Raw genomic sequence first — 24,853 nt, 5'->3', positions numbered from 1 at the left:
ACTGCCAGAAGCAGAAACAATCACTTTGGAAAACAGCCTGGCATTTTTGTAGTTGTTTGTTTGCTTTGTTTTGTTTTCACCAAATTACTTCTCGGCTAAGAGACCCTGGCAGTTTTGTAAAACATGAAACATAACATCTATAACGTGACTCAGCCATTCCACTCCTTGGTATTTACCTCAAAGAAAGGGAATATATGTCCATACAAAAACTATAAATGAATGTTCACAATAGCTTTATTTGTAATAGCTAAAACTCCAAAACAACCTAAATGTCAATCAACGGGAGAACAGACAAATTGTTGTAAATTAATGATGGTATACTGTTCATCAATAAAGAGGGATGAACAATAGAGACACCATGAAATCATCACGCCAAGTGAATGAATTTAACAGAAAGATGCCACCTACCTACATAAATAAAACAGATCAATGGTGGTCGAGGGGCACAGGAGAGGGAGGAATGGATTGCAAAGAAGCACAAGAAACCTTTGAGCAGCAACAGAAAAACTTCTGTATCTCAACTGTGGTAACAGTTTCAAGGGTGTCACACACATCAAAATTCATAAAGCTGTATGCCTTAATATGTATAGTTTATTGTACATAAATATACCTCAGTAAAGTAGCTCCAAAATACAGTACACCTTCTCAATCACAAAGAGGAAAAAGAAAAAATTCATCCATAAGTGAGAACCAACAGACACTGGTTACAAGGCAGGCTGTCCCATGCTCAGTAAGGGGTGCTGGATCATGCATAGTGTTCCCAGGTCATTCTATGCTTGGTAAGGGGTCCTGGGTCATGCACAGTGCTCTCAGGTCGTCCCATGCTCGGTAAGGGTGCTGGATCATGCACAGTGCTCCCAGGCACTCAGTCTGTAGCTATTTGCCTAAGTTTTTCAACAGTCAAGAACTAACTTAGGCTGGGCGAGGTGGCTCACGCCTATAATCTCAGCACTTTGGGAGGCCAAGGCAGGCGGATCACTTGAGGTCAGGAATTCGAGACCAGCCTGGCCCACATGGTGAAACCCCATCTCTACTAAAAATACAAAAATTAGCCAGGCATGGTGGCACATGCCTGTAGTCCCAGCTACTCAGGAGGCTGAGGCAGGAGAATTGCTTGAACCTGGGAGACAGAGGCTGCAGTGAGCGGAGATCATGCCACTGCACTCCAGCCTGGGCAACAGAGTGAGACGCCATCTCAAAAAACAAATAAAAATTAAATAAATAAATAAATAAAAGGCAGGGGCGCAGAGCTCATGCCTGTAATCCCAGCACTTTAGGAGGCCAAGGCAGGCGGATCACCTGAGGTCAGAAGTTAGAGACCAGCCTGGCCCACATGGTGAAACCCCATTTATACTAAAAATACAAAAAAAAAAAAAAAAATTAGCCTGGCGTGGAGGCACATGCCTATAATCCCAGCTACTCAGGAGGCTGAGGTGGGAGAATCACTTGTGCCTAGGAGGCGGAGGTTGCAGTGAGCTGAGATCGCACCATTGCACTCCAGCTTGGGCGACAAGAGTGAAACTCCATCTCAAAAAAAAAAAAAAAAACTATTTTGGTCTTAATTCTAAGTAAAGGCTTAATATTTTTCTGTACTTGATATTGCTAGCCTCTAACTAAACCATGTCATCCTTGGGGTCCAGCAATATAAGCATGTTTTTGTACCCCCTGTAGACCTAGCATTGTCCTTGTACATGGTCTATGCTCCATTTATATAGAACTTAAAGTTTTACTGGTATCACTTATTCAAAGTTATCAAAATTGTTTATTTTAAATAAATATTGCCCAATTAGGGAAAAGCACACACTGGGGCCTGTTGGGGGCTGGGGGCAAGGGGAGGGAGAGCATTAGGACAAATACCTAATGCATGAGGGGCTTAAAACCTAAATGACGGGCCGGGCACAATGGCTCTCAACCATAATCCCAGCACTTTGGGAGACCGAGGCGGGCAGATCACCTGAGGTCAGGAGTTCAAGACCAGCCTGGCCAACATGTTGAAACCCCGTCTCTACAAAAATACAAAAAGTAGCCAGGCATGATGGCAGGTGCTTGTAATCCCAGCTACTCAGGAGGCTGAGGAGGGAGAATCGCTTGAACCCGGGAGGCAGAGGTTGCAGTGAGCTGATATCGCATCACTGCACTCCAGCCTAGGAGCCTAGGTGACAGGGCAAGACTCTGGTTCAAAAAAAAAAAAAAAAAAAAACTACATGACAGGTTGGTAGGTGTAGCAAACCACCATGGCACGTGTATACCTATGTAAAAAACCTGCAAATTCTGCACATGTATCCCAGAAATTAGGGTAAAAAAAAACAATTAAAAATATATACATTAAAAAACATTTTTCAAAAAAAATACTGCCCAATTAACTGGGACCAATGAAATAATCTTGCAAATGTCTAGATATGTACAGAGTCACTGATACAGGCCTGTCCTTTCAGACTGTCACTGACAGCAACTACTTTGCAAGGACTGGGACATACCCAGCAAAGCAAACAGGACATCCTGGAGACAAGGATACGTAAAACACCCTCCCGGGGCCATCAGTTCACATTCTGTATTAACTGTTCTGTGCCTCTGGCCTTCTGTAGGTCCCTATAGATGATGTGTCCAACAACTGCCATCAAAGCCCAAGAACTTGTGGCCAACCTAATCTCAACTTTCTTGTTAACCTTTCTGAAAAATTTCAAATCCGGGCAGCCTCACAGAAGTCTGCACTTCTCCATACCTCTTTACCCTCCTAAGTGATCAATGAAAATTTTAAAAACCTCACTGAGTAATCCCTAAGCTACTATTTACATAAGCTAATCTTGGGGATATTCACAGCTTGTCTGGCCTGGCTGGGGCTTAGGTCTGGAAGGAGTGTTATATTTAAGAACTGCTTCAGCAAAATGATTTTCTGAGAAGGCCTTCCATAAAAATAAACCTGACTTATCTAAGCCCCACCCTACAAGTAGAACTAACTGCTCCACTCCCTCTTTTCCGGGTGTTCATGAAGCACTTTGCACATATCTCTATGATAACACTTGTTGTAATGGACTTTAGAGATCAGTCCTCTCTTCCTTATTGTGGGATCTGTCAGAGCAGGGACACCCATGATATCAGCACATAGGTGAATTTTAATTAATACTTAGTTTTTTAAAATCATGAGCCAATTAAATCCATTTTTAAATGATCCTACATCAGAAAAATGGATCATTTCATATTTAAACCTTCATAATATGTAGGGCAATATGACAACACAGAGACAATCATACACATATTATTTTAATGTAAAGTTTGTCCTAACATGGGAGATGTTTGATTAAATGAAGGCATGAAATTTTTTTTTTAATTAAGCTTGGCTTTACTTTCTTTTTCTATTCTTTTGTCTTTGGTTTTTTTTTTTTTTTTTTTTTTACCAAAGCATTATTTTACACAAGTTAAATATTTCATTTCTTTTTTGATCAACAACTTCAGATAACTCTTTTGGGGGGCAAATAATACTGCAGCAAATCAATTGGATAAATGACTCTGAAAGTATTTTACGGAATAGTTTTTGTTTCATGGTAGATGTTTGCTTGCGAGGATTTATGGGCGTTTTGATGTTGCTGACTACTCACAGGGAGGTGCTAAGTATAGCATGAGAGCTTGCTTTCAATCTAGGCTGGACCGCCTTTTTCCAAAGCAACTTGGTTAAACCATATGAAGTGCATTACAAACACATATTTCTTGAAGAGGAAATTCTTGTACTGGAAAACGACCACGCTGTATGTACTCAGGTCTTTTCAACTAAATAGAACTCCCAGGCTGGCTACCTTGGGAGCTGGAACAACATCTCAACTAATACACATTTAAGGAATTGATGGCTGGGTGTAATACTGAATGATGAATGAAAGGATCATCTTTAGCCAAGGCTGGACGTCTGAATCACCAGGGAGCGCCTTCAAACCATCTTTTGAGCCCCCTCTCTGCTGGCCCAGGCAGCATCCCCCTGCAAAGAGCTGAGGTATGTTTCTACTCCAAAGCTCCTCAGTGACTCAGATGCACATCCTTGGTTAACACCCACTGGGGAAGAATCCCGCCCTCATCTTTACGTAGGTAGACTCAGCATCAAGGCTGAGCAATCATAACATGTATAGTCCAGACAGGGCAATGTGGTAAGTGAAATGGGCATTATTAGGAATCACACCAGGTGCTAACTGGGACTGTCCCAACTGTGGCATGTGGTCACTTTTCAGTACCTGAGATTTTTTGTTGTTGTTTTTAACATGGTAAGCTAAGTTTCATCATTTTGAAAATCTTTTTTTTTTTGAGATGGAGTCTCACTCTGTCATGCAGGCTGGAGTGCAATGGTGCAATCTCAGCTCACTGCAACCTCCGTCTCTCGGGTTCAAGCAATTCTCCTGCCTCAGCCTCCCAAGTAGCTGGGATTACAGGCACCTGCCACCATGCCCAGCTAATTTTTTGTATTTTTAGTAGAGACGGGGTTTTGCCATGTTGGCCAGACTGGTCTCAAACTCCTGACCTCAGGTGATCTGCCCGCCTCAGCCTCCCAAAGTGCTAGGATTACAGGCTTGAGCCACCATGCCTGGCCTTGAAAATCTTTATATAAACAATAATACATACTTCTATAAAGAAAACTGCCACATGCAGCCCTTGATACATGAAAAAGCCAACCATCAGAAAGGTTTGTATCAGTGGGATTTGGTTATAAAAGTCTCTTCAGAGGCCACTCGATGTATGTTTTTAATGCGTCTTCACTAGGAGTTTAACCGAGTTGCTTTGGGAAAAGACAATCAAGACCATATTGCCCTATGGTAGGTCAAAGTATGACCACAAATGTTTCAAACTAATCTCTTCCAAAGATGGGGCCTAATTTCCCTCCCGAGTGTGGGCTGGACTTAGTTACTTGCTTCTGACAAAGTATGAAGCCAGTGACAGTGTATCACTTCTAAGGCTAGGTCATAAAAGGCCTTGCAAATTGCTCCTTGCACCCCCTCTTGAATCACATGCTCTACAGGAAGTCAGCTGCCATGCTGTGAGGACACTCAGGCATACGGAGAGGCCACATAGCAAAGAGCTGAGGCATCCTGACAAAAGTTGGCAAAAACTGAGCCACTGTCCAGCCACTGCATATGACTCTAAGCACAGTTACAACCTAAAATTCTCATCAGAACCATCCAGCAAATCCATTCCCACTGCTAAGCTGCTAAGATTAGGGAGATATGCTCTGTAGCAATAGGTAACTACTACACCTACAGGCTTCAACCCAGTCACCTTTGTTATCAGGCCATGCTTTAAGAGGTGGCCTGCTATTCAGGGCTAATTGTGCAGCTTGCTGCCTGTGCATGCTCCTGCAATGACATTCTCCATCATTTCTGAGCTCTGACCTCCTAACACATGGGCTGGGGCCACAGGGCATCCTCCACCCCAGCAACAAAGCAGATGTGAGCAAGGCAGGCCACTCCATTGCTCTTACTTAGCTCATGGCCCATTCACCATTTGAAAAGTAGGGAAAGAAATGCTTGCCCACCAGGCCCATGAGCGTGTCATGTCAAATGAATACACAGATGTTGGAACTCTGAAAGCTGCAAAATGGTGCAAATGTGTAAATTTTCACTGTTGACCCTGTCACTTCACATGCTGCACGAGTCTCATCCTACCTCAGGAGTTAATAACAACAACTGCACCACTAACATGATACTGTACCATCCAAAACCGTAAACAAGCCTACAGTGGCTTTGTTTGAGTACAGATGACATCGAAGTTCTGAGGTCAAATCCACTTGTCCCAGCACGTAAGCCCTTTCTCATATCTCAGCTCTCCTCTTCCTCCTCTACCCCAAGATACTCTCCACCCAGACTCTCCCCAGCACAATCAATCTTCGTGGAGTCAGGGAGGCAACATCTGAACAGCTTTCCTCACCCATGAATGGCATAGGCCAGGAAAGCCAAGGGGAGGTGTTGCTGGTGGGCACCTCATATCTTTCTGCCCTTACGCCAGACAGGCTGCACAGCACACCTCCCAAAGATGAGCCACACAACCTTCCAAGTCTATGAACACACATACACACACACACACACACACACACACTCCTCCAGGGCTGGACATCCTTAAGACACTAACGAATGCATGAGCCAGTGACAGTCACACACAGCAGTGTCCACTGCCTGTCTGCCCAGGAGGTGCAGCACTGACTGTTTAGAAAGTATTATATTCCAAAGAACTTGTGCAAATCCTTTGCTTCGATATTGCTAGAACAGAAAAGAAGGTAAATCAATGGAGACTACAGACATCCAGATTTTACCTATCTTCTCCTATCTGTCTCTCTTTCTTCCCTAAAGTCACAAGTTTCAAAGGGACTGAATGGTTAATAATCCCTAGCATATGAGTCCAGGCTCCAGGGGGACTGACCCATAGCATGCTGGCACTCCTCAAACCCAGTTGGCGCTCTCTAGGGAGGATGGGTGCTGCAGCCCTGGGCCCAGGAAGAGGCTGGCAGTCCTGCTCTGAGAACAACGAAACATGAAGAGCTGAAATGGTGCCAAGTGAGCGGCTGCTGTAAGGCTTCATGGCTATAGGGGTGGGCTGTCATCCTGAGCAAGCTGCTCATCCTCTCTGAGACTCAGCGTCCTCCTCTTCAAGAAAGTGACAGTAATGGCACTTATGTACAGGTCTACCAGGGGGATGAGGAACATAATACAGGAAAAGCTCTCCATGCCACAGGTGACCCATGACTCCACAAGACACCTACTTGTATCCTACTTGAGGCACCATCAATGACCATGCACTTAAATATCGCAACAACGTCAAGCTGCTATGAAAGTCTGCGGATGCTCACTCTTAGTGGCGCACTCGTCTTACTGCAGACCAGTCCACGGACCACTCCTGGACTAGCACTGGCCTCAAGGCCCTGCAAACAGGCCATGCATCTCTGACCCCCACGACCCAGTCTATTGCCGCTGTGCCTTCCTTACTTCCCTATTACATGTGCTCATGCTTGCCTTATATTTCAGAATCAAAACTGAGGTTTGCTTTTCTGTTTTGTTTTGTTTTTTTGAGACAGAGTCTCACTCTGTCTCGCCCAGGCTGGAGTGCAGAGGTGCGATCTCGGCTCACTGCAACCTCCGTCCCTGGGTTCAAGCAATTCTCCTGCCTCAGCCTCCCGAGTAGCTGGGATTACAGGCACCCACCACCATGCTCAGCTAATTTTTATATTTTTAGTAGAGATGGGGTTTCACCATGTTGGCCAGGCTGGTCTCAAACTCCTGACCTCAGGTGATCTGCCTGCCTTAGCCTCCCGAAGTGCTGGGATTACAGGCATGAGCCACCACGCCTGGCCAAAACAGAGGTTATTAAAGCGTGGAATGCTCTCATACCTGGCCTGGGTCTGGACCCTTCTTACCCAGAGTGTCACGTGTTGTGTTAGAAGAGCCACGTGGTGTGTTAGAAGGAGCCATGTGGTATGTTAGAAGGAGCTGCCTGCTCCTACAGGCCTGGGTCTGCATCCTGTCAACACTGCCCAAGTGATGCAGGAACACGGTCTGGGGCTCATTGTACTCGTGGGTAAACTGAGAGAATGCCTTCCCTAGGGAGCTCTGGAGAGGAAGTGATAACTGCCAGTCCACCTGCGAGGACCAAGGACAGAGCCTGCCACCGCACTCACTTCCTCTTGGGATACCCACACCCTCCCAAGAACCTGACTCGTTCCTGCCATTCACAGTTCCTGAAAAACCCTTCCCAACCCCTCCCCACTTCTAGCTCAGACTCACAACTGTCATCAGGGCCCCTGGGATCTTTTCCAGGGATATCTGAGGTGCATGTGACTGGGTTAGGAGTGTGCACTGGGCTGTGTGACCGGGGTCTAGATGTGGGGTTAACTGCTCCATCGGCTCCCTTGGTCACCATGTTGCTATCTCGTGTCTCACGTGCCTCACTGTTAAAATGGGAAGAGCACCCTCACCCCGCATGCTGAGATGAGGAGTGAGTGCAGTGGGATACATGCACCACCCACTGCGCAGGCTGCTGCTCTGAAGCGGGCCCTCCCCTGCTCCCTCCAGTGCTGCCCTGGGCTACCCTCCCCTCCTCTGGGGCTCCCTGGCAGATCTGTCTCCTCTCTGAGACTGGAGCCTCTGGAGGACGCTCACCCTTTATCCTCTTCTGGGCAGGCAGCACCCTCAGCACTAATACGCCAGAGAAAAGTAAGTGAGGGAACTTCAACTACCGCGCCCAGCACCTCCTTCCTATCTGGGCAGGAGCCTCACAGCCCGTGCTCTCAGCTCTGTGATGGGGAACTGCCTGGGCCCCCATCACCTGTACCTCAGCGTGGAGCTCACAACACAGCAGCACTGCCCCTTCCTTCACAGCTGTACTGTGGGTGGCAAGGCCAAGCCCTTGTCTCTCAGGCCTGGGCGGTGTCCTACCAGCCATCAATGCCGAGCCCCACCCTCTCTTCTTTCCTCCGGGGCTTCCCTCACACCTGGGTGTCGGTCTAATATTCGAAGAACCACCTTCATCTGCAAGCAAGCTGCTCCTCTGCTTAAGGCGTCCGACCAATCCCCTAGCTCTTCCAGAGAAAATCCAAACCCCCACATTGCCTGCCCACCGCTACGTGGTTCCAAGCCACAGATTCCGGCGCAGATCCAGGCGTCTAAGCCATCTGCCGTCTTCAGTGTCCCCTCCAGTGGACTGCAGTTTCCTCCACTCTGTGGGTCCCACTGTGCTGGGAACCCCTGTGCATTCCTTCATCCTTGGGCTTCCATTCCTGGCGGTCAGTACACGCCTGCCTCTCTGTCCAGCCACATTTTATCTAGTTTTCAACCTCCAGCTCAAAACCTGGTAGCTTTGCCTCTCCCAGCTTCAAAGAGGCACAGCTCCTTGAACAGTCAGAGCCAGGGGCCTCTCCCTTGGTTGGCTCTGACAGGTCTTCAGTGCCGTGGCCCTCCCCGAGGGCAGCCGCTGAGCTGCATGTCTCCGCAGCCTGGCCCCATCCTAGGAGGTGCTTACAAAATAGGTGAAGACTGCTGGGCTAACAAGGGCAAAAGCCTGGCCTCACTCCCAACATAATAAATTTGGAAGGGGTCACATAGATAAAGCAATGATACCATCATTTCCTAGCAGTTAAGTTTTATAAGAAATTCTACCGCTAAAGTAAATTGATAAAACCATTAATTTTTTTCCTAAAGATTCACAATTCTGGACTGGGCGCGGTTGCTCACACCTGTAATCCTAGCACTTTGGAAGGCCAAGGTAGGTGGATCACCTGAGGTCGGGAGTTCAAGACCAACCTAGCCAACATGGAGAAACCCTGTCTCTACTAAAAATACAAAATTAGCCAGGTGTGGTGGTGCATGCCTGTAATCCCAGCTACTCAGGAGGCTGAGGCAGGAGAATCACTTGAACCTGGGAGGCGGAGGTTGAGGTGAGCCAATATCGCGCCATTGCACTCCATCCTGGGCAACAAGAGCGAAACTCCATCTCAAAAAAAAAAAAAAAAAAAAAAGATTCACAATTCTGGGCTGGGTGTGGTCGCTCAGGCCTGTAATCCCAACACTTTGGGGAACCAAGACAGGGAGGATTGCTTGAGGCCAGGAGATCAAGACAGGCCTGATCAATGCAGCAAGACCCTGTTTCTAAGAAAAAAATAATAATTCACAATTCTGGTAATAATTGTGTTTTCAAAATACTGGAACTTAACTGAGATCAGTTTTACTCGTTGATAATAAATTACCATTTTAAAAGATGACGCTATACAAGGTTCCAAGTACTGTTATCAGAGAGTGTTACAGACGCCTCACCCCTCACCCCCAACTAAACGGCTGTGGTGACTCAGTTTTTGGCATGTGCTAAATCACCAGCTCAGTCTTCCCAACGTAATGCTGAAACTATGACAACAATACCCCACTCACAGGGCTGCCGGCTCAGAAACAAGCTACTGTTTTATCACTGCAATAGAAACCTGTACTTCACAAATTAGAATGTTTTAAAATACAATACATTGATGTTTCCCCAAGCCTCATGACAAAGTTAACACAATAGATCATAATTTCACATTTATGCTTTTACATTCGGATGCAGAGATAGACACAAATGCTTTATACCGTTTTATAAAATCTGGGGACACAAAACCTAATCGAATATGGACGGGAAAGCCCACCATCCAAAACCGGCAATCCCGGGCCGGGCGTGGTGGCTCACATCTGTAATCCCAGCCCTCTGGGAGGCCAAGGCGGCCAGATTGCCTGACTCAGGAGTTCAAAACCAGCAAAACCCATCTCTACAAACAAACAAAAATACGAAACCAGCAATCCCGTCTCTGTGCGCACCTGACTTGACCATGCATGCAGAGACGGCTCCATTGGAGGTGAGAGGTGACGGGGTGGCATCCCCAGCCCTCCCGGATGGAGGGAGCCACAGAAACAGAGGCATCACTTGTCATTACTTTCCCCTAGCAAAAAGATACTCATTCCACAAGGAAGTGTGTCAAAGCAACTGGTGTTCATGAGCACCTATTTATTTATATAAGTTAATGTGCCTGGGAGAGGGATTTTTACCAAGCTCTTAGATATTACATGTGACAAACACAGACATGTATCAAAATTCAGCTTATCTGCTGATCCAACTCCAAACAGGGAAGGTACAAATGTATTCTGATCTGTTCTGTATGGATCCTTTCCTTATACTTTTCCCAGTGGGTCTACAGACTGGCTGAGGATTTTATCTAATATCCAAACATCATTTCTAAAGGTGGTCAGACGATGTTGTTATTTTTCTCTGAATGGTCTGCAGAGCCACTGACAGAATATATGGGACAGGCTGCTGACTGCATGCACACCAACACTAAACTCAGACATTTATTTTTATATTATTTTTAATGGGTAAAGTCCACTATCATGGACTAATGCTGGCGGCACCCTGAAGTTTAGAGGGAAGTCCCCAGACACTAATGCTCCCCCAAAAACCACTCACTGGTCCAATAGTCAGGAGACCAGAATCCAGTCCCAGGTTGTCACCAGCACCAAGGTCAGCTTGTAAAGTGATGGTGTGAAAGAGGCAGCCACACCTGCAGGACGGAGGAATCGTGGTCTCGCCCTCACAACATCCAAGAACTGCTAGGAGAGCAAAACAAAGGGCAAAGCACAATGACCTCTATTTAGAAGTGGTGAGGCAGAGGTCACAGGCGGGTCCAGCCTTCTAACAAAGCTCTTCCAGTGGGACGGGAGTCACCATTCATTCTCCCCGCAGTTCCCAACCCACCCTGTCCAGCCCATGACTTCCTCATCGGTGTGACCCACCTGGTCCTGGTACAAACCTGTGTTTACAACATCTACTGAAAAACAATTTATGAATACAACCTATGATTTTTATTGTATTTGTAGTGTTATTTTTCTGTTCTAAACCAACAGATCCCTTCTGATCATTAGAATCATTAGTTTCCTATCAAGGTGGCATTGGCCGCATTTCTACCATAAGAAAACAGAATGGTAGCAGTAATATTTCCTGCTGGAAAGGCAGTGCAAGTCTTTGTAAAAACAGGTGTCAGGACAGAGTTTCACATCTATTATATGTTCTTGGTCCAGAATGATGGAATACTGGCAGAAAAATAATAATGGGAAAATAACAATATTTTATAATGAAAAAATAATTGAAAAAAAAAAAAAAAGGAACTGTCCCGTGACAGGCCCTCCACTGATGCTGTTACTACTGGTCTCTAATCATCTCATAAAACCCTGCAATCCAGTCATCTCCGCCTTGGTCATGAGGGATGAGGAGGCTAAACAGTCCCTCGGAGTGACACAGCTTTCAGGGGGAGGGCGGATGTGCAGGCCTTGTCCTTCCACTCACGTTCTGTAGGTTGACACCCTCATCAAGAAGTTATCAAGAGAGCTGCAAACCAGCCATGATCCCCAGAGCACAGCCCCCGCCCCTCCAAATGCCAGCACCACTAGGTAGTACAAGGGCTGGTCCCTACGTCACTGTGACACAACAAAGAGGGACATGAGCTGAGCCTTGTGGAAAATCGGTTTCAATTATATGTCACTTTCTTTGTTTAAAATAAATAACAACACCTTTTCATGACAATAAATATTTAGCATTATAAAAACACTGCCCTAAGTAAAAAATGTTACACAAATGAAGTGCATCCCCTTCCCAGACACATGGGTAAATCATGAAAGCCAGCCCAGTGTAAACACAAGCCATGCATTACCTCCCATCAGGCTCTGCGGCCAGTCTTATCCCTGACTGTAAGAATACTGTATAATTTTAAACTCGGAAAATAAAAAGTAAACATCAAGAAAACATTTCTAACATATAATTTTCCTCTGAGGTTGCCATCTAGATACTTCATCTAAAAAGCAGTATTTTCCACAGATCAATAGTTAAAATAAAGAGACAAAAGGTATAATCTTCCAACTTGGTGCATGTCATTTAGAACAATCAGTTCTAACAGAAGGAGGATTCTGCACAGGTAAGTGAAACACCATAAGAAGGATAAATTGCTTTTGTGAAAGTGACTAAAACTGAGTTAAAAAAAATAGACTGAGGGACATTCTGCTTGCATATGCCCCAGGAGAGCCAAGAACACACAGCTCATTCACAGCACTAAAAAGCCCCTAAACCAGGTACCACGTATGCACTTAAAACACCGTACTCGATCATGGCCGGGCACGATGGCTCATGCCTGTAATCCCAGCACTTTGGGAGGCCAAGGCAGGTGGATCACTTGAGGTCAGGAGTTCGAGACCAGCCCAGCCAACAGGGTGGAGCCCCGTCTCTACTAAAATACAAAAAAAACTAGCCAGCCATGGTGACACGTGCCTGTAATGCCAGCTACTCGGGAGGCTGAGGCAGAAGAATTGCTTGAACCCAGGAGATGGAGGTTGCAGTAAGCTGAGATCGCATCACCGCACTCCAGCAAGATTCTGTCTCCGGGCGGGGGTTGGGGGGAACATTGTACTTGATGAATGAAGATGGCCCTTGCTTCCCGAGTGTCTTGAGGTGTGAGCTCTAACGCCGATGAGTGGGGCCCCAGGAGCACAGTGACACTAGGCACCATGAACCTAGAGGCGGCTTAGAAGTGCCACACACCAGGGCTACTTTCTCCCCGTGCTCAGCTCATCCCTGCTGGACGGTGTTGGCCTCTCGAAGCCCCAATACTGCCTAGCACGCCCAGGCTAACAAGGCCCACTCACCTGCTGAGAAGAGGCCCTAAAAGCATCACCCAGCTCATTACTGAGGCTCTTGCAGCTTGGAGAAAGGGCTGTATAAAGTTACCCAAAGAAAATACAATTAGCGAATTTGTGGGTCTGGGTTCTGTGTAGCTTCTACTTTGAAGGAAGCTCATTTATTGAACAGAGCAGAGCTCTGTGTTTTCATTAAATTTATCAGCCTAAGACACTGAGCTGGGCCAACATCCAGTACAAAAGGGAAGGTTTTTCAATGTTTATTAATTCATCAGCTAGTATCAGGCAGAACATCTTGCTTTGAGGAGGGGGAGTCTGGATTCGACTCCTTACACTAATTCATAACTGCTCTGTGCTCAACAACAGCTGAGTTTGGTCCTCTCCTATCACACACTACATGTTTCTTTGAAAAAGTAAAATCCCACCTAGGAGTCTCAGGAGTCGCACATCCTAGAAAAGCATGAGTTCTGTCACAATCAAACAGGTAATCATGAGGCTCCTATACCAGGAATAAGTCATAAGGATGTCTGCAGGCAGACTGGCTTTTCATGGCAAAATGCTGCTGAGACACTCCAGGGCTTCAGAAATAGAGCAGAGCAACATCCTCCTTCACCCTGCAGGGAGCCAGGGCAGTAGCTTTCATAAAGCAGCTTTGGAAATGAGTTCCGTGCTTCAACGTGGCGTAGCAGAGTGGCAAAGGATGAGGATGTGAACACTGAAAAGAGACTTCAGAGTCACATGGCAATCTCACCTACAAAACCAAGAGGACAGGCCAGGTGCGGTGGCTCAGGCCCGTAATCCCAGTGCTTTGGGAGGCCAAGGCGGGTGGATCACTTGAAGTCAGGAGTTCAAGACCAGCCTGACCAATATGGTGAAACCCCGTTTCTACTAAAAATACAAAAAAAATTAGCCAGGCGTGATGGCACAGGCCTCTGATTCCAGCTACTCAGGAGGCTGAGGCAGGAGAATTGCTTGAACCTAAGAGGTAGAGGTTGCAGTGAGCCGAGATCACGCCACTGCACTCCAGCCTGGGTGCCCGAGCAAGACTCCATCTCAAAACAAAAACAAAAACAAAAAACGGAGAGGACAGCACTGTCCTACCAACATCAGAGGCCCTGATGGGAGAGCCAGACCTCCCATGCACAAGGAGCAGGCTCTGGCCATCTCCTATCTCTGTCAGCTAGACAATGGCAGCAGGCAAGTGGTTCTAATGACGAAATAAGGCAAGTCCTTATAAAGAACATTTTTGTGTGTCCTCCTTTAGAAAAATCTGTCATTCTAAAAATGTGAAACATGATGGTAAGTAAAAAGAAATGGACAAATAATGAGGAAATGTTCCAAACTGAAGTATTTTTCAGTTTAGTCTAGCTTCCAAACTAGTTTTCCTTACTTTTCTGTTAATTGTGAAATTCACAAATCAACTGCATTCAGAACACAGGCTTTGATTACGGCTTGTGCCGTTGAAACCAATCAAATATTTCTGAGAAGTGGTAAAGTATAGCGATTTAGAGGGTTGTCACAGGATGAGAAACATTCAGACTTCATCACCCCAATTCACACTTTTTAAATCCAATTGGGTGGCTTGGCTCTTGGGAGAGATCTGCAATTCACTGCTCCTACGTGTGATGTTGTTAGAGCGCAGATAACCATTATCATGTAATGTAGTAAGTGGTTCAGGCAGGAGTAGGAGGAAGAAAGTTTTCAGTTCCACCCAAAACCAATTCTACCTGGTAGCTATAGACAACAAGACAGATGGACAGGTGGGTGGACGGGAAAGCCTGGCAAGGACCTGCGCCGCATGGCAAATGTTTAGACTCTGGCTGCTGTCGATCAGTCTCCCTCCAGCCTAACGGTTTGTGCATTGAACACTAGTGGATTTTGCACTTAATTAAGAGGGTTCTAGCCAACCAAACTGTATTTAGAGACTAAAAAATTAGCCACATGAACAAAAGTATACACTTCGGCTGCATTAACACTCCTACCCAAGACTATTTTTAAATACAACTCCCAAGCCATTAAGTTTGAAAACTGCCAGAACTGATTTGGTAATCTGCTGCTTTGCCAAGTGCTGGAAGTTAGCTTTAACTTCACGCCCACTCTCACACAGACAGACACACACACACTCACACATACACTCACACACACAGCTGGTTTTCCCATTATGTTCCTTAGCCTTAGTTTGCTACTTAACTGCTCAAGCCATCCACATGTAATCACAAAGTTAATCCATTTGGTATTTCTCCTCTTCCAGCTCTATGAGTCCTTAAGCCACACAGAGCACTTATAAGACAACGCTTTGCCAATGCTCTTCATTCTAACGAGGACTCTCTCCAACTTGCCTACCTCCTCCAAACCAGCAGGAAGCTCTGACATTCCCAGGTGCAACCACCCTAATGGCTGGGGCTGGGGGATCCTCTTTCCCCCACTCCTCCAGGATGGTGCCCACTATGATTAAGTGGAAGCGGCTGGCTGTAGCATGGACAAGGAGAACAGAGACATCATAAAAAGCAAAGGATGTCAGCACCCTGATGTGTTGCAGATGCAAAGTCCTGTTTACCACCGGCCTTTAAGATTACAGTCTAAACGTCACTTCCTCCCCTTAGATGTCTGGAAAGCATGGGCTTTGTAGGTCAGAGCTCTACAGGACGTGGGTGTGTGTCACAGCAAACTAAGGACGTTTTTCAGAAAGACCAGAAACTGTCAGGGGCACCCCTTCCCAAGACCCCGGCCGGGGGAAGAGGAGCCACATAGCCATCTGCACACTTTAACACCTACATTCCCCCAGCCCTCACAGGAGTCATAAATGCAATCACGATGGCTAAGATCTCTGTTCCCCCTGCCTCCAAGCTGCCCTTTTAAGGACCATGTGATTATGGTTGGGCCAAGGGGACATGAGCAAAGGGACTTGTATGGCTGGCAGGTGGAGCACGAAAGGACGGGGTGCATCTCCCCCTCCTCAGGCCAGGCTGGAACAGATGGAGACTGCACACCAGCCACAGCCAAGCACCAAATAAAAATCAGCAGGTCTCTGGGAACACTGCACCCCAACACGAGCCCAGGACTCCCGAGGTGGACTTTTAGATAGGAGAGAGAATTATCTCCTCTTTAAGCCACTACCACTTTATGTTCCTCAAAATAAGACCTCTTAACACCTCCCAAATCTGCACCGAACTAGGCTGCATGGCTGGCAAGCTGAGTCCAAGCACATCAGTTCCAAATATGTTAGTGCCAGTTGATCGGTCTGTTCTCATACAGGCTGGCAAAAACAAGATTTAAGCAGCAATTTAAGAAACAGTTTTTTTGAACGAGGACTCTAGAATATTCTGGGAACACTGAATCATATGATTTTGGAGCTCACATGAGGCTTAAGATCATGTTATCTAACTCCCTCCACCAGCAAGAGGGAAGCAGGGGTTGTTCTGTGCATCACAAGCCACAAACTGATGACACAAAAGCTTACAAAGTAATAGTCCTGGCTCCAAGGAGCTGCTCAGAATTCAGTGGGTCAGAGGGGCAAGTAAAGGAACAATCATAATCCCATAGGAGGTTTTTGGACAGGGGAGGGCGTGGGGTGTGAGAGGGCTACTCTCAGAAGGCCCCCTGGGGGAGCCCCAGCTGCAGCTTAAACAATGAGCAGGGGACACTCTGAGAAAGGGGGCAAGAAGGCTCTCCAGGCCAAGGTAAGAAAGAAAGCCTGAGACCCCGGGTGAGGCCTGGGAAGCTGCGGTGGCAAACAAAGAGTGGCAAATTCAAAGGCTGGAGCCTCACTGTCCACTGGCACTAGCCGCACACAGCTATTTAAGTTTAAATGGATTACAATTTTAAAAGGTGAAAGACTCAGCTCCTAGTTGCAATAGTCACCAGTCAAGTGTTCAGAAGCACCTGTGTCTGGCAGCACTGGTGGAGAACACTGGCACCTGGCAGAAGCATCATCAGACAGCCCTGGGCTGAGCAAGTGTGGAGAGGCCCCATCAGGATGGACCTGCAGGCTGCGTGGAGAAGGAACAATTTCACCTTCGACAACTGGCACCAGGGTCCAAAGCTTCTTGTTCCTGAGACAATTTTATTTCCACTAATCCTCCTGCTGTCTGCCTTTGACAGAAGAAAGTCAATAGGATTAACAAATAAGCAGAGGGCATTCTGAATCAGGGAAGGATGCCCTGTCTGGCCCTCGCCAGCCTCTGTCTGGAGAGAGGTGGGAGCATCTCTAAGGCAATGGCTCCCCATGAGGATTCAGGTTCTTGGGCAGTGAATGCTAGAGGAGCATCTGGGAGACCAAGAGACGGGATCGACCAGCCAGGACGCCTGACTTACCTGGTTTATCTTTGGAGGGTTGTTTTTGTTTTGCTTGGTTTGGTTTATTTTTTTATTTTTTTATTTTTTTTTTGAGACAGAGCCTCTGTCATCAGATGGAGTGCAGTGGCACAATCTCGGCTCACTGTAACCTCTGCCTCCCGGGTTCAAGCGATTCTCCTGCCTCAGCCTCCCAAGTAGCTGCGATTACAGGAACGTGCCACCACGCTCAGCTAATTTTTGTATTTTTAGTAGAGATGGGGTTTCACCATCTTGGCCAGGATGGTCTCGATCTCTTGACCTCGTGATCCGCCTGCCTCGGCCTCCCAAAGTGCTGGGATTACAGGCGTAAGCCACCGAGCCCGGTCAGTTGTATTTTTTTTTTTTTTTTAAGGGATAAGGACTTTATTAGTTTCTCTAAATCAACTGATGCCCTTTTTACAGGTATCACTTGGTGTGGTGCAGGTGGGAACTGGATCTACAAAAGTATTTGTACAGAAGTATTTGTGGTCTGGGAATCTTGTCTAATCAAATGTATCCAAGAAAAATATACTCTGGTAGTTGCTTAAAAAGCTTTTTTTCTTTTTTAATAGAAATGTTTTTAGCTGGGGGATTACTGTAATTGGACTTGGCCTGCAGAAGACAAGGCCCTGGCAGGAAGCAGCTCGCCACCTGATGAGGAGAGCAGAGGGAAGTGTGCTAACACCCCAAGAGGCCACAGAGTTTCTCCCAGCTGGGGAAAGCCATCCTTCTCTGGAAGGCCTGGCTCAGAAGCACAGGGATGGCCCTGAGACAGGCATCAGGAAATACACACACTGTTGGAGATCCATTGTCTATTGTCACACCAGAGGAGACAGCAAACTCTAGTCTAGAATAAATAGCACTAGGTCTTGAAAGTATTGACCATCCTTACCTTTGCAAGAAGCAACTAAAATCATATAAAGTATACACGAGGCAAAAAAGTTTTAATTCTATTCCAGGAAGAGACAGATGAAAAATAAGGAATTATGGAACCCTGAAAGAAAAGTGACATAGGTTACCCATCAATTCAGGGGCAGAAAGCCAGGGAGTGGCCCTGAAAAATCCAGAAACACTCAAGTGACAAAGTGGCAGTGAGAAAGCAAAGTATAAAATGGGGGAGATGGAAACTAAAATTTACAACTCAAATAAATGAAAATCATAAAAGTATAAAAAGGCATATTATCAATACATCTCTATGTAGTAATATAAACCAATATCAAGTACAGTATTTTAAATAAAGTACAAAGATGAAGATATGTAAAAGCTTTCAGTGGGTCATGAAATATCAACTTTTTTTCAGCTATAGTATAAGGTAACTGAAAAAAAACACATAATTAAAATTAACTAACACATAAAACCTTCATAATTAAACGTGATGGAAAGAGAATGAAGGAATGTAAGAAAACACCATATAATAAATACAGGACCTCAGCCGGCTGCAGTGGCTTATACCTGTAATCCCAGCACTTTGGGAGACCGAGGCGGGCGGATCACGAGGTCAGGAGTTCAAGACCAGCCTGGCCAACATGGTGAAACCCCATCTCTATTAAAAAAAAAAAAAATACAAAAACTAGCTGGGTGTGGTGGCGCGTACCTGTAATCCCAGCTACTCCAGAGGCTGAGGCAGGAGAATCGCTTGAACCCAGGAGGCGGAGGCTGCAGTGAGCTGAGATCGCACCATTGCACTCTAGCCTGGGTGACATGATGAGATTATGTCCCCCCACCAAAAAAATAAATAAATACAGGAACTCTCTGTTAGTATATTTACAAAGTTCAAGTCTAAATCAGAACCAAGTGTTAGCATATTTCAGATTTGTAGGTCCTTGATCTAAATATTAATACTACTTTGGTATCAAATATTTATGCTCACTTTTCAAAACTGTAGATCAATTACAAAATCAAATTTAATCATAAATTTATAACAAAGCACAAAAGGCCTAGAAACCTAAACTACTTATTATGGTGTATAGATGCATCCTATAATCATTGTTTTCTTAATAATTACGGGAGCACTTGCGTGAACACAGATTATGACTTCATTCCCTGGATCCCAAATTAAGAAGTCCACAGAATCCAGGCCTGCATATACGTGGGGGCTGTCGCTCTGCCTGGGTCAAGGGCCCACCCAATAATAATCCACTCCACCTGTGCACTGGAGGTCACGAGAAAACACAGGAGGGTCTGCAGGCAAAAGTTCCTGGGGGCAGGAGAGACGCAACACTTAACAAATACCTTTGTAACAAATTTTAATCATACTTCAGTTCTATCCCCTTTATGGAACCACTGAGAAATAATAAAAATGCTCTGAGACTATGTGATATTGCAACACGGAAATGTCCAACTCTTCTAATTTATTAGTAAATATTTTAATTACAAAACATTAAAATTCCTAGGCCTACTCTCCACATTACATCAAGCAATCCTTAACTTTTACTTTCTTAAATGAATTGACAAAATAAAGAGTAGCTCAAAAGTAGTATCTTTTAAAAATATTGCTCAAATCTAACAGGAAAAGTTTTATGTAACAGTTCATTATACATGCTCTCATTGTAACATGTTAGCCAAAAGCCTAGAAACCTAAGCTTCCTATTATGGTGTAGAGTTAATATTTCCTTAATATCTGCATGCTTATGAGGGTTTAATACAAAATGTCACTGTGGCTGCCCCATGTCACTACCAAGAGTCACAGGCCTTCTACACTTAATACTATGTGTGGCACCGACAGGACTAGAGTAGCTCAAGTTACCCACTTCGATTAATTTTTTTAAATTTCTTCTGGTTCTAATAACTTGATTAAATAAATATAAATTTATGCAAAGAAATGAATAACAACTATGTTTACATGAGGTCCACATTTTGACGAAACTGATGAGCAAAACTTCCACTGATTTTTACATGAGCAAACTGCTTGAATACAGCTATTGATCAAACGCACCAGCTGTTTTGACATTTCACGTCATTGGAGATTATTGTATTCTACAGAAACATGTCTTTGCTCCATAGGAAAAAAAAATTAAGCATGGTCCTGCCAAACAGCAAGCCTTCTTCTGTCCTTTATTAATAGAGGGTCCAATGGGAAATTTAGCCCTGTGTTCTGTAACAGCCGACTACTGGGATGGCTCCCATAAATATTCAGACAAATGCAAAGTAAACAGATAAAGTATGGAGTTAAATGTACTTCAAAACCTCACCAAAAGGCAATTTGCCTTTATTTGTGTTCTGAGTATTGTCAATTCTTATACTTCAACTGAGCTCTAAAACTCCCTAAAAGCCACATCGTCTGACTTGTTAGTTTTTGCACACAGCCTCTTTCCTAAAAGAACACTTTCCCCAGGAGTCAAGGAAGTCATACATCACTGTTTTAATGAAATTCCTAGTAAAAAAACATACAATTTCAATCCAAGTGAAAACGTATATTTGTGTTTTTCACAAAGATAACTAATAACTACCTATTAATAATTTAGCCAGACATAGAGTCAGTGAGTTTACATTCACCAACATATCTCCCTTCAGTAATCCTCTAGAAGAGCGTTTGTAGGCCACAGGGTGAAATCTCGTTAATTCACTGCACCCAGTCTAGCTTGTTTCTAAACAACACAAGGAGGAGTGGTAGTTTCAGCAACAGCAACAGCTTCACCACATCCGTTTGTTATCATGTGGGAAGACAGTGGCTTACTAAAAGTTTGATTTTATAATAAACGGTTGCAGAATCAGATGGAAAACAAATTTCCCTCAAGCACACTGCAAACACTGCCTTCATCTCAGGGAACAGAGGAGTAATCTCAGTGAAGAGCCAACAGAATCTGCCTGCCACCAATAATGTACTAAAGCCAGAAATTTCACAGCAATATCTAACCTTTACAATCAGCAAGCATACACCTAAATTATATAAAATATTCAAAGACCTAACACCATTTATCTCCTCAGATTTGAACACAAAATTGCTTATTAAACACGTAATTCTTGTCTGAAAAAATATAAGAATATTAATATTTCCTTGATGTTTCTTCACTGAAAGTATTAACAAATGACAAAGTAATGGAGAACAATAGAAGTTAAAAATATGTCTACATTTCTTGGACAAAGATGTTCGGACAAGTAAATTAGACACTGGATATGAGAGAGGGAAAGAACTGAATGCATCAGGAATAATAATTTCATGTTTTCCATAGCAAAAATCCTTAGTTTTCCTTTGCCATTCAAATATGAAGGCCAATCAGAGCTCTGGGAAGCACTGAGAAGGCCAGCCCTCGCGTACCTCTTGCTACATCGTACCAGGCTGAAAAGGGTGCCACAATCTTAGGGTACGTCCTTTCACTTCTATCATTAGACTCTCTTCAAGGATCTTACAGATACTCTTTGGATACAGTTTTGCCGGCCTTTTAAATGTTCTCTCTGTCTTCATATTTATTTATAAGGTGATAGTGACAAAATAACTCAGTGTCCTTAAATAGGCTCATTTAATAGGATATGAAAGCCACAGATTTAAAGATACCTCTGTTTCACATTTTCCTGTTATTTTGGGATGCCTATTACCATGAAAAAGGATTTCCCATATTTATTTTCTTTCTGGGGAATTTGTTTGTTCAAAGAGAATTATATAACCACCAGTAAGTGCACTGCAAAAAAAAGAGAGAGAGAGAGAAAGAAAACTTCTTTTTAACATTCCTCAGCTTCAGGATTATTTGATTTGCTAACCTGGCTCACTTCTTCCTGGCATTAAAGGAAAACTTTAAAATTTTAAAAAGAGCCCGATTGAAAGTCTTTTACACACTTGGGCAACACGCCCGCCTATGGACACATGGGCAGGGTGAGTCAGTGGGACACAACTGTAACAGAAAAAAAGATTTGTTGTCCCCAAAGCTGCCTCCTTCAAGTCCAGTTGCCATAACAGAAAGTGGGCCCATTCGGTAAGCAGGTGCAGGGCTCACCCCAACCCTCATTCCATTTGCAAGACTCATACACATTTGCTCCAGGCGAGCGAGGGAGCGAGGTCGAAGGTCCCCAGCGCGCCGCGCTGAAAACTACAAAGTCCGCCGGGACTGCGCGCTACCCCGCGGCCCAGCCTGCGCCGCTGGCTGGGATGGGCACGGCGCACCTGGCTCGGGGTCTCAATAATGAGCAGGTCTACTCGTCCTGTATGAAGGAAATTACTCTTTCTGCGAATCAAATCCCGAATGTGACGTGTAATCCCTGCACGCAAGGTGTGGGGATGGTAAACAGAAACCGGGAGAGGTTTGGGCAGAAGCCGAATCGCGAAGACAGGGATGGGCCCCCAGACTCGCGGGTCCGCTACGGATGGCTGCGCCTCAGGCCTGGTCCCACCAGGACGCTCCTTCCACTGCCAGGGGAGACCCTGGAATAAAGGCAGGGAGAGAGAGCTGCTGCCATGAAACCCTCCGGGCAATCCGAACACCTCCAGAGAACGGGGGGCCCGGGCGGCTGCGAAGCCGAGGAGCCCTCCCCTCCACGCTGCCGGGAGAGCCGACTCTAGGGCTGCGGCTGCGGCCGGGAGAGGGAAGATTTGATGGGAACCGGCCAGGGGCAAGCCCGCAGGGACGAGGCCGGAGTCAAAGGCCGGGCGTCCTCTCGCTCCCCGCTCCACCCCTGCGGCAAACACTTGGGGAGCCTGAGGAAAGCGCGGAGCTGAGTGGGGGCTGTGCTGGCGGGGACCCCCATAAGGACGCTTGCAAACAAACCACCCGGCGCGAAAAGTGCGCTCCGGCCCCTGCCCGACACGGTTACCTGGGCAACGACCCGGGCGCCCAAAGTACACAGCACGCACCACCACCCAACACCAGCACCCAACACCAGCACCGCACCACCTGCTCCACCACTACCACCAGCACCCGCTGGGGCAGCAGAGGGGGAGCCCTGCCCAGGAGCGCGCGGTGCGGACGCGGGCGTCCGAGCCCAGGGAAGCCTCCGCTCCACCCCGCCCGACAGCGGGGCCGCTTACCCAGTCGGGGGCTTGGCCGCCGAGGCGCGTGGCGCGTCCATGGTGCCGGGGGCCGGGGTGCGGGCGGTGCTCGGGGCCCGCCGAGTCAGGCGCTGGCTGCCGCCCTCATTCACTTTTTCCGCGCTGACCCATCGTCCTCCCACGCGGGCCGGCGGAGGACAGCGGCGGAGCTGGGCGGACGGAAGGGGCTGGAACCGTCTCTGGCGGGCGGGGGCGCCGGGAGCGAGGGGAGGGGCTGGCGGCAGCGCGGGGCGGGGGCGCCGGCAGCAAGGTGCGCCGCGCCCCCGCCACGGCTGGCTCCGCCGCGCCCACTGGAGCACCGCCCCCGCCCCGCCCCGCCTGCTCAGAGCCCCAACTGGGCCGGCGGCGAGCGTCCGGGGAAGGAATCTTCCGGCACCTGGGCCCTGCACCTACACCCGTGGCTGCGGCAGAGGGCTTCTCCCCGTGCTCCTCCACCCCCGGGGGCAGCGCGCCCCTCTCTGGGCGGAGTGGGGATCCCGGGGCCGGCGCCTCCCTGGCGGAGCTTGGGGAGGGAAACCACCTGGAGCCTGGAGGCCGTGCGAGGGCGAGGTGGGCGGACCAGCGCGGGAGGACTGACGTTGGAGGGTGAGAAGTGAGTGTCCGGCGCCGCTCTCTGACCTTTATCCGTGCAGCAAATGTCTAGTGCGTAGGGTCGCAAAGTGGGAGTCCGTACTGGGAGCGTCAGCACCTGGGAACGTCAGCAACACCTGGGAACGTCAGCAACACCTGGGAACTTGTTAGAAATGCAGATTTGAGGGGCCCACCGGGTCCCACGGAATCAGAAACAGTGCGGGCTGGAGCGCGGCCTCGCTTTGCTAACAACTCACTCGCTCTAGGTGAATGCATGCTTAAGTTTGCCAACCTGATTCACTGGGCGCTACTGTGGCACAACCCTGCCACTCCAGTGCGGGCTGGCGGGCAGATATGCAGGTCCTACCGGCCACGCCGGGGCCCAGAGCAAGTCAGCCAGAGGTCCGTTATCTGCCGAACTTCACCTCCACTTTCTAAGATCTTGGTTGGTATGATGGGCTGACCTATGAAAGTGGCAGTTTCATATGGTTTCAATGACTCGAATAAAAGACCAACAAGAGGCCAGATCGAGCGAGCCTGATCAGCGTTGGGGGTGATACTCCCCTTGCGATCTTGTCATTGGATAAGGTATCCGGAGGCCTGCGGAACCTTCCTCCCTCTGATCCCCTGCTTTCTCATTAACTGAAGGCGGGGCAGACTAGTCTATATGCAAAATGTGAGTCCTTACCCGTGGCTGGCAGATCTTGGGTGCTCCCTAGCTCCCACCTAGAAAGTTTCCTAAGTCCCCAGGTGGCCCTGGGGCTCACTTCACTGCAGCCCAGCCTCCCATGAGTGGAGCGCTTTCCCGGCTCAGGGCCTCTGGCTGGGA

At 46.9% G+C, this 24,853-nt stretch overlaps 1 protein-coding gene across 11 annotated transcripts in view; it reads right to left on the bottom strand.

Moving 5' to 3' along the window:
- The window catches only part of COBL (cordon-bleu WH2 repeat protein), a 310,332-nt gene extending 286,565 nt beyond the window's left edge, over nucleotides 1–23,767 (bottom strand). For 4 of the 11 annotated variants that reach the window (XM_055293126.2, XM_063609525.1, XM_055293131.2 and 1 more), the window contains exon 1: nucleotides 23,434–23,749. In XM_055293126.2, the coding sequence (XP_055149101.1) occupies nucleotides 23,434–23,474 (41 nt within the window). In that variant the 5' untranslated portion in view covers nucleotides 23,475–23,749. Of the gene's footprint in view, nucleotides 1–23,433 lie in introns of all 11 variants that reach the window. The other 7 variants (XM_055293128.2, XM_055293130.2, XM_055293133.2 and 4 more) reach the window with 6 other exon arrangements.
- Nucleotides 23,768–24,853: the final 1,086 nt, after the last annotated feature.

The sequence above is a fragment of the Symphalangus syndactylus genome, chromosome 9, assembly GCF_028878055.3.
Source record: "Symphalangus syndactylus isolate Jambi chromosome 9, NHGRI_mSymSyn1-v2.1_pri, whole genome shotgun sequence".
NCBI classification, from domain to species: Eukaryota; Metazoa; Chordata; class Mammalia; order Primates; family Hylobatidae; genus Symphalangus; species Symphalangus syndactylus.
The sequence above is the reverse complement of the archived record's forward strand: the minus strand, read 5'-3'. Positions and strand labels throughout refer to the sequence as shown.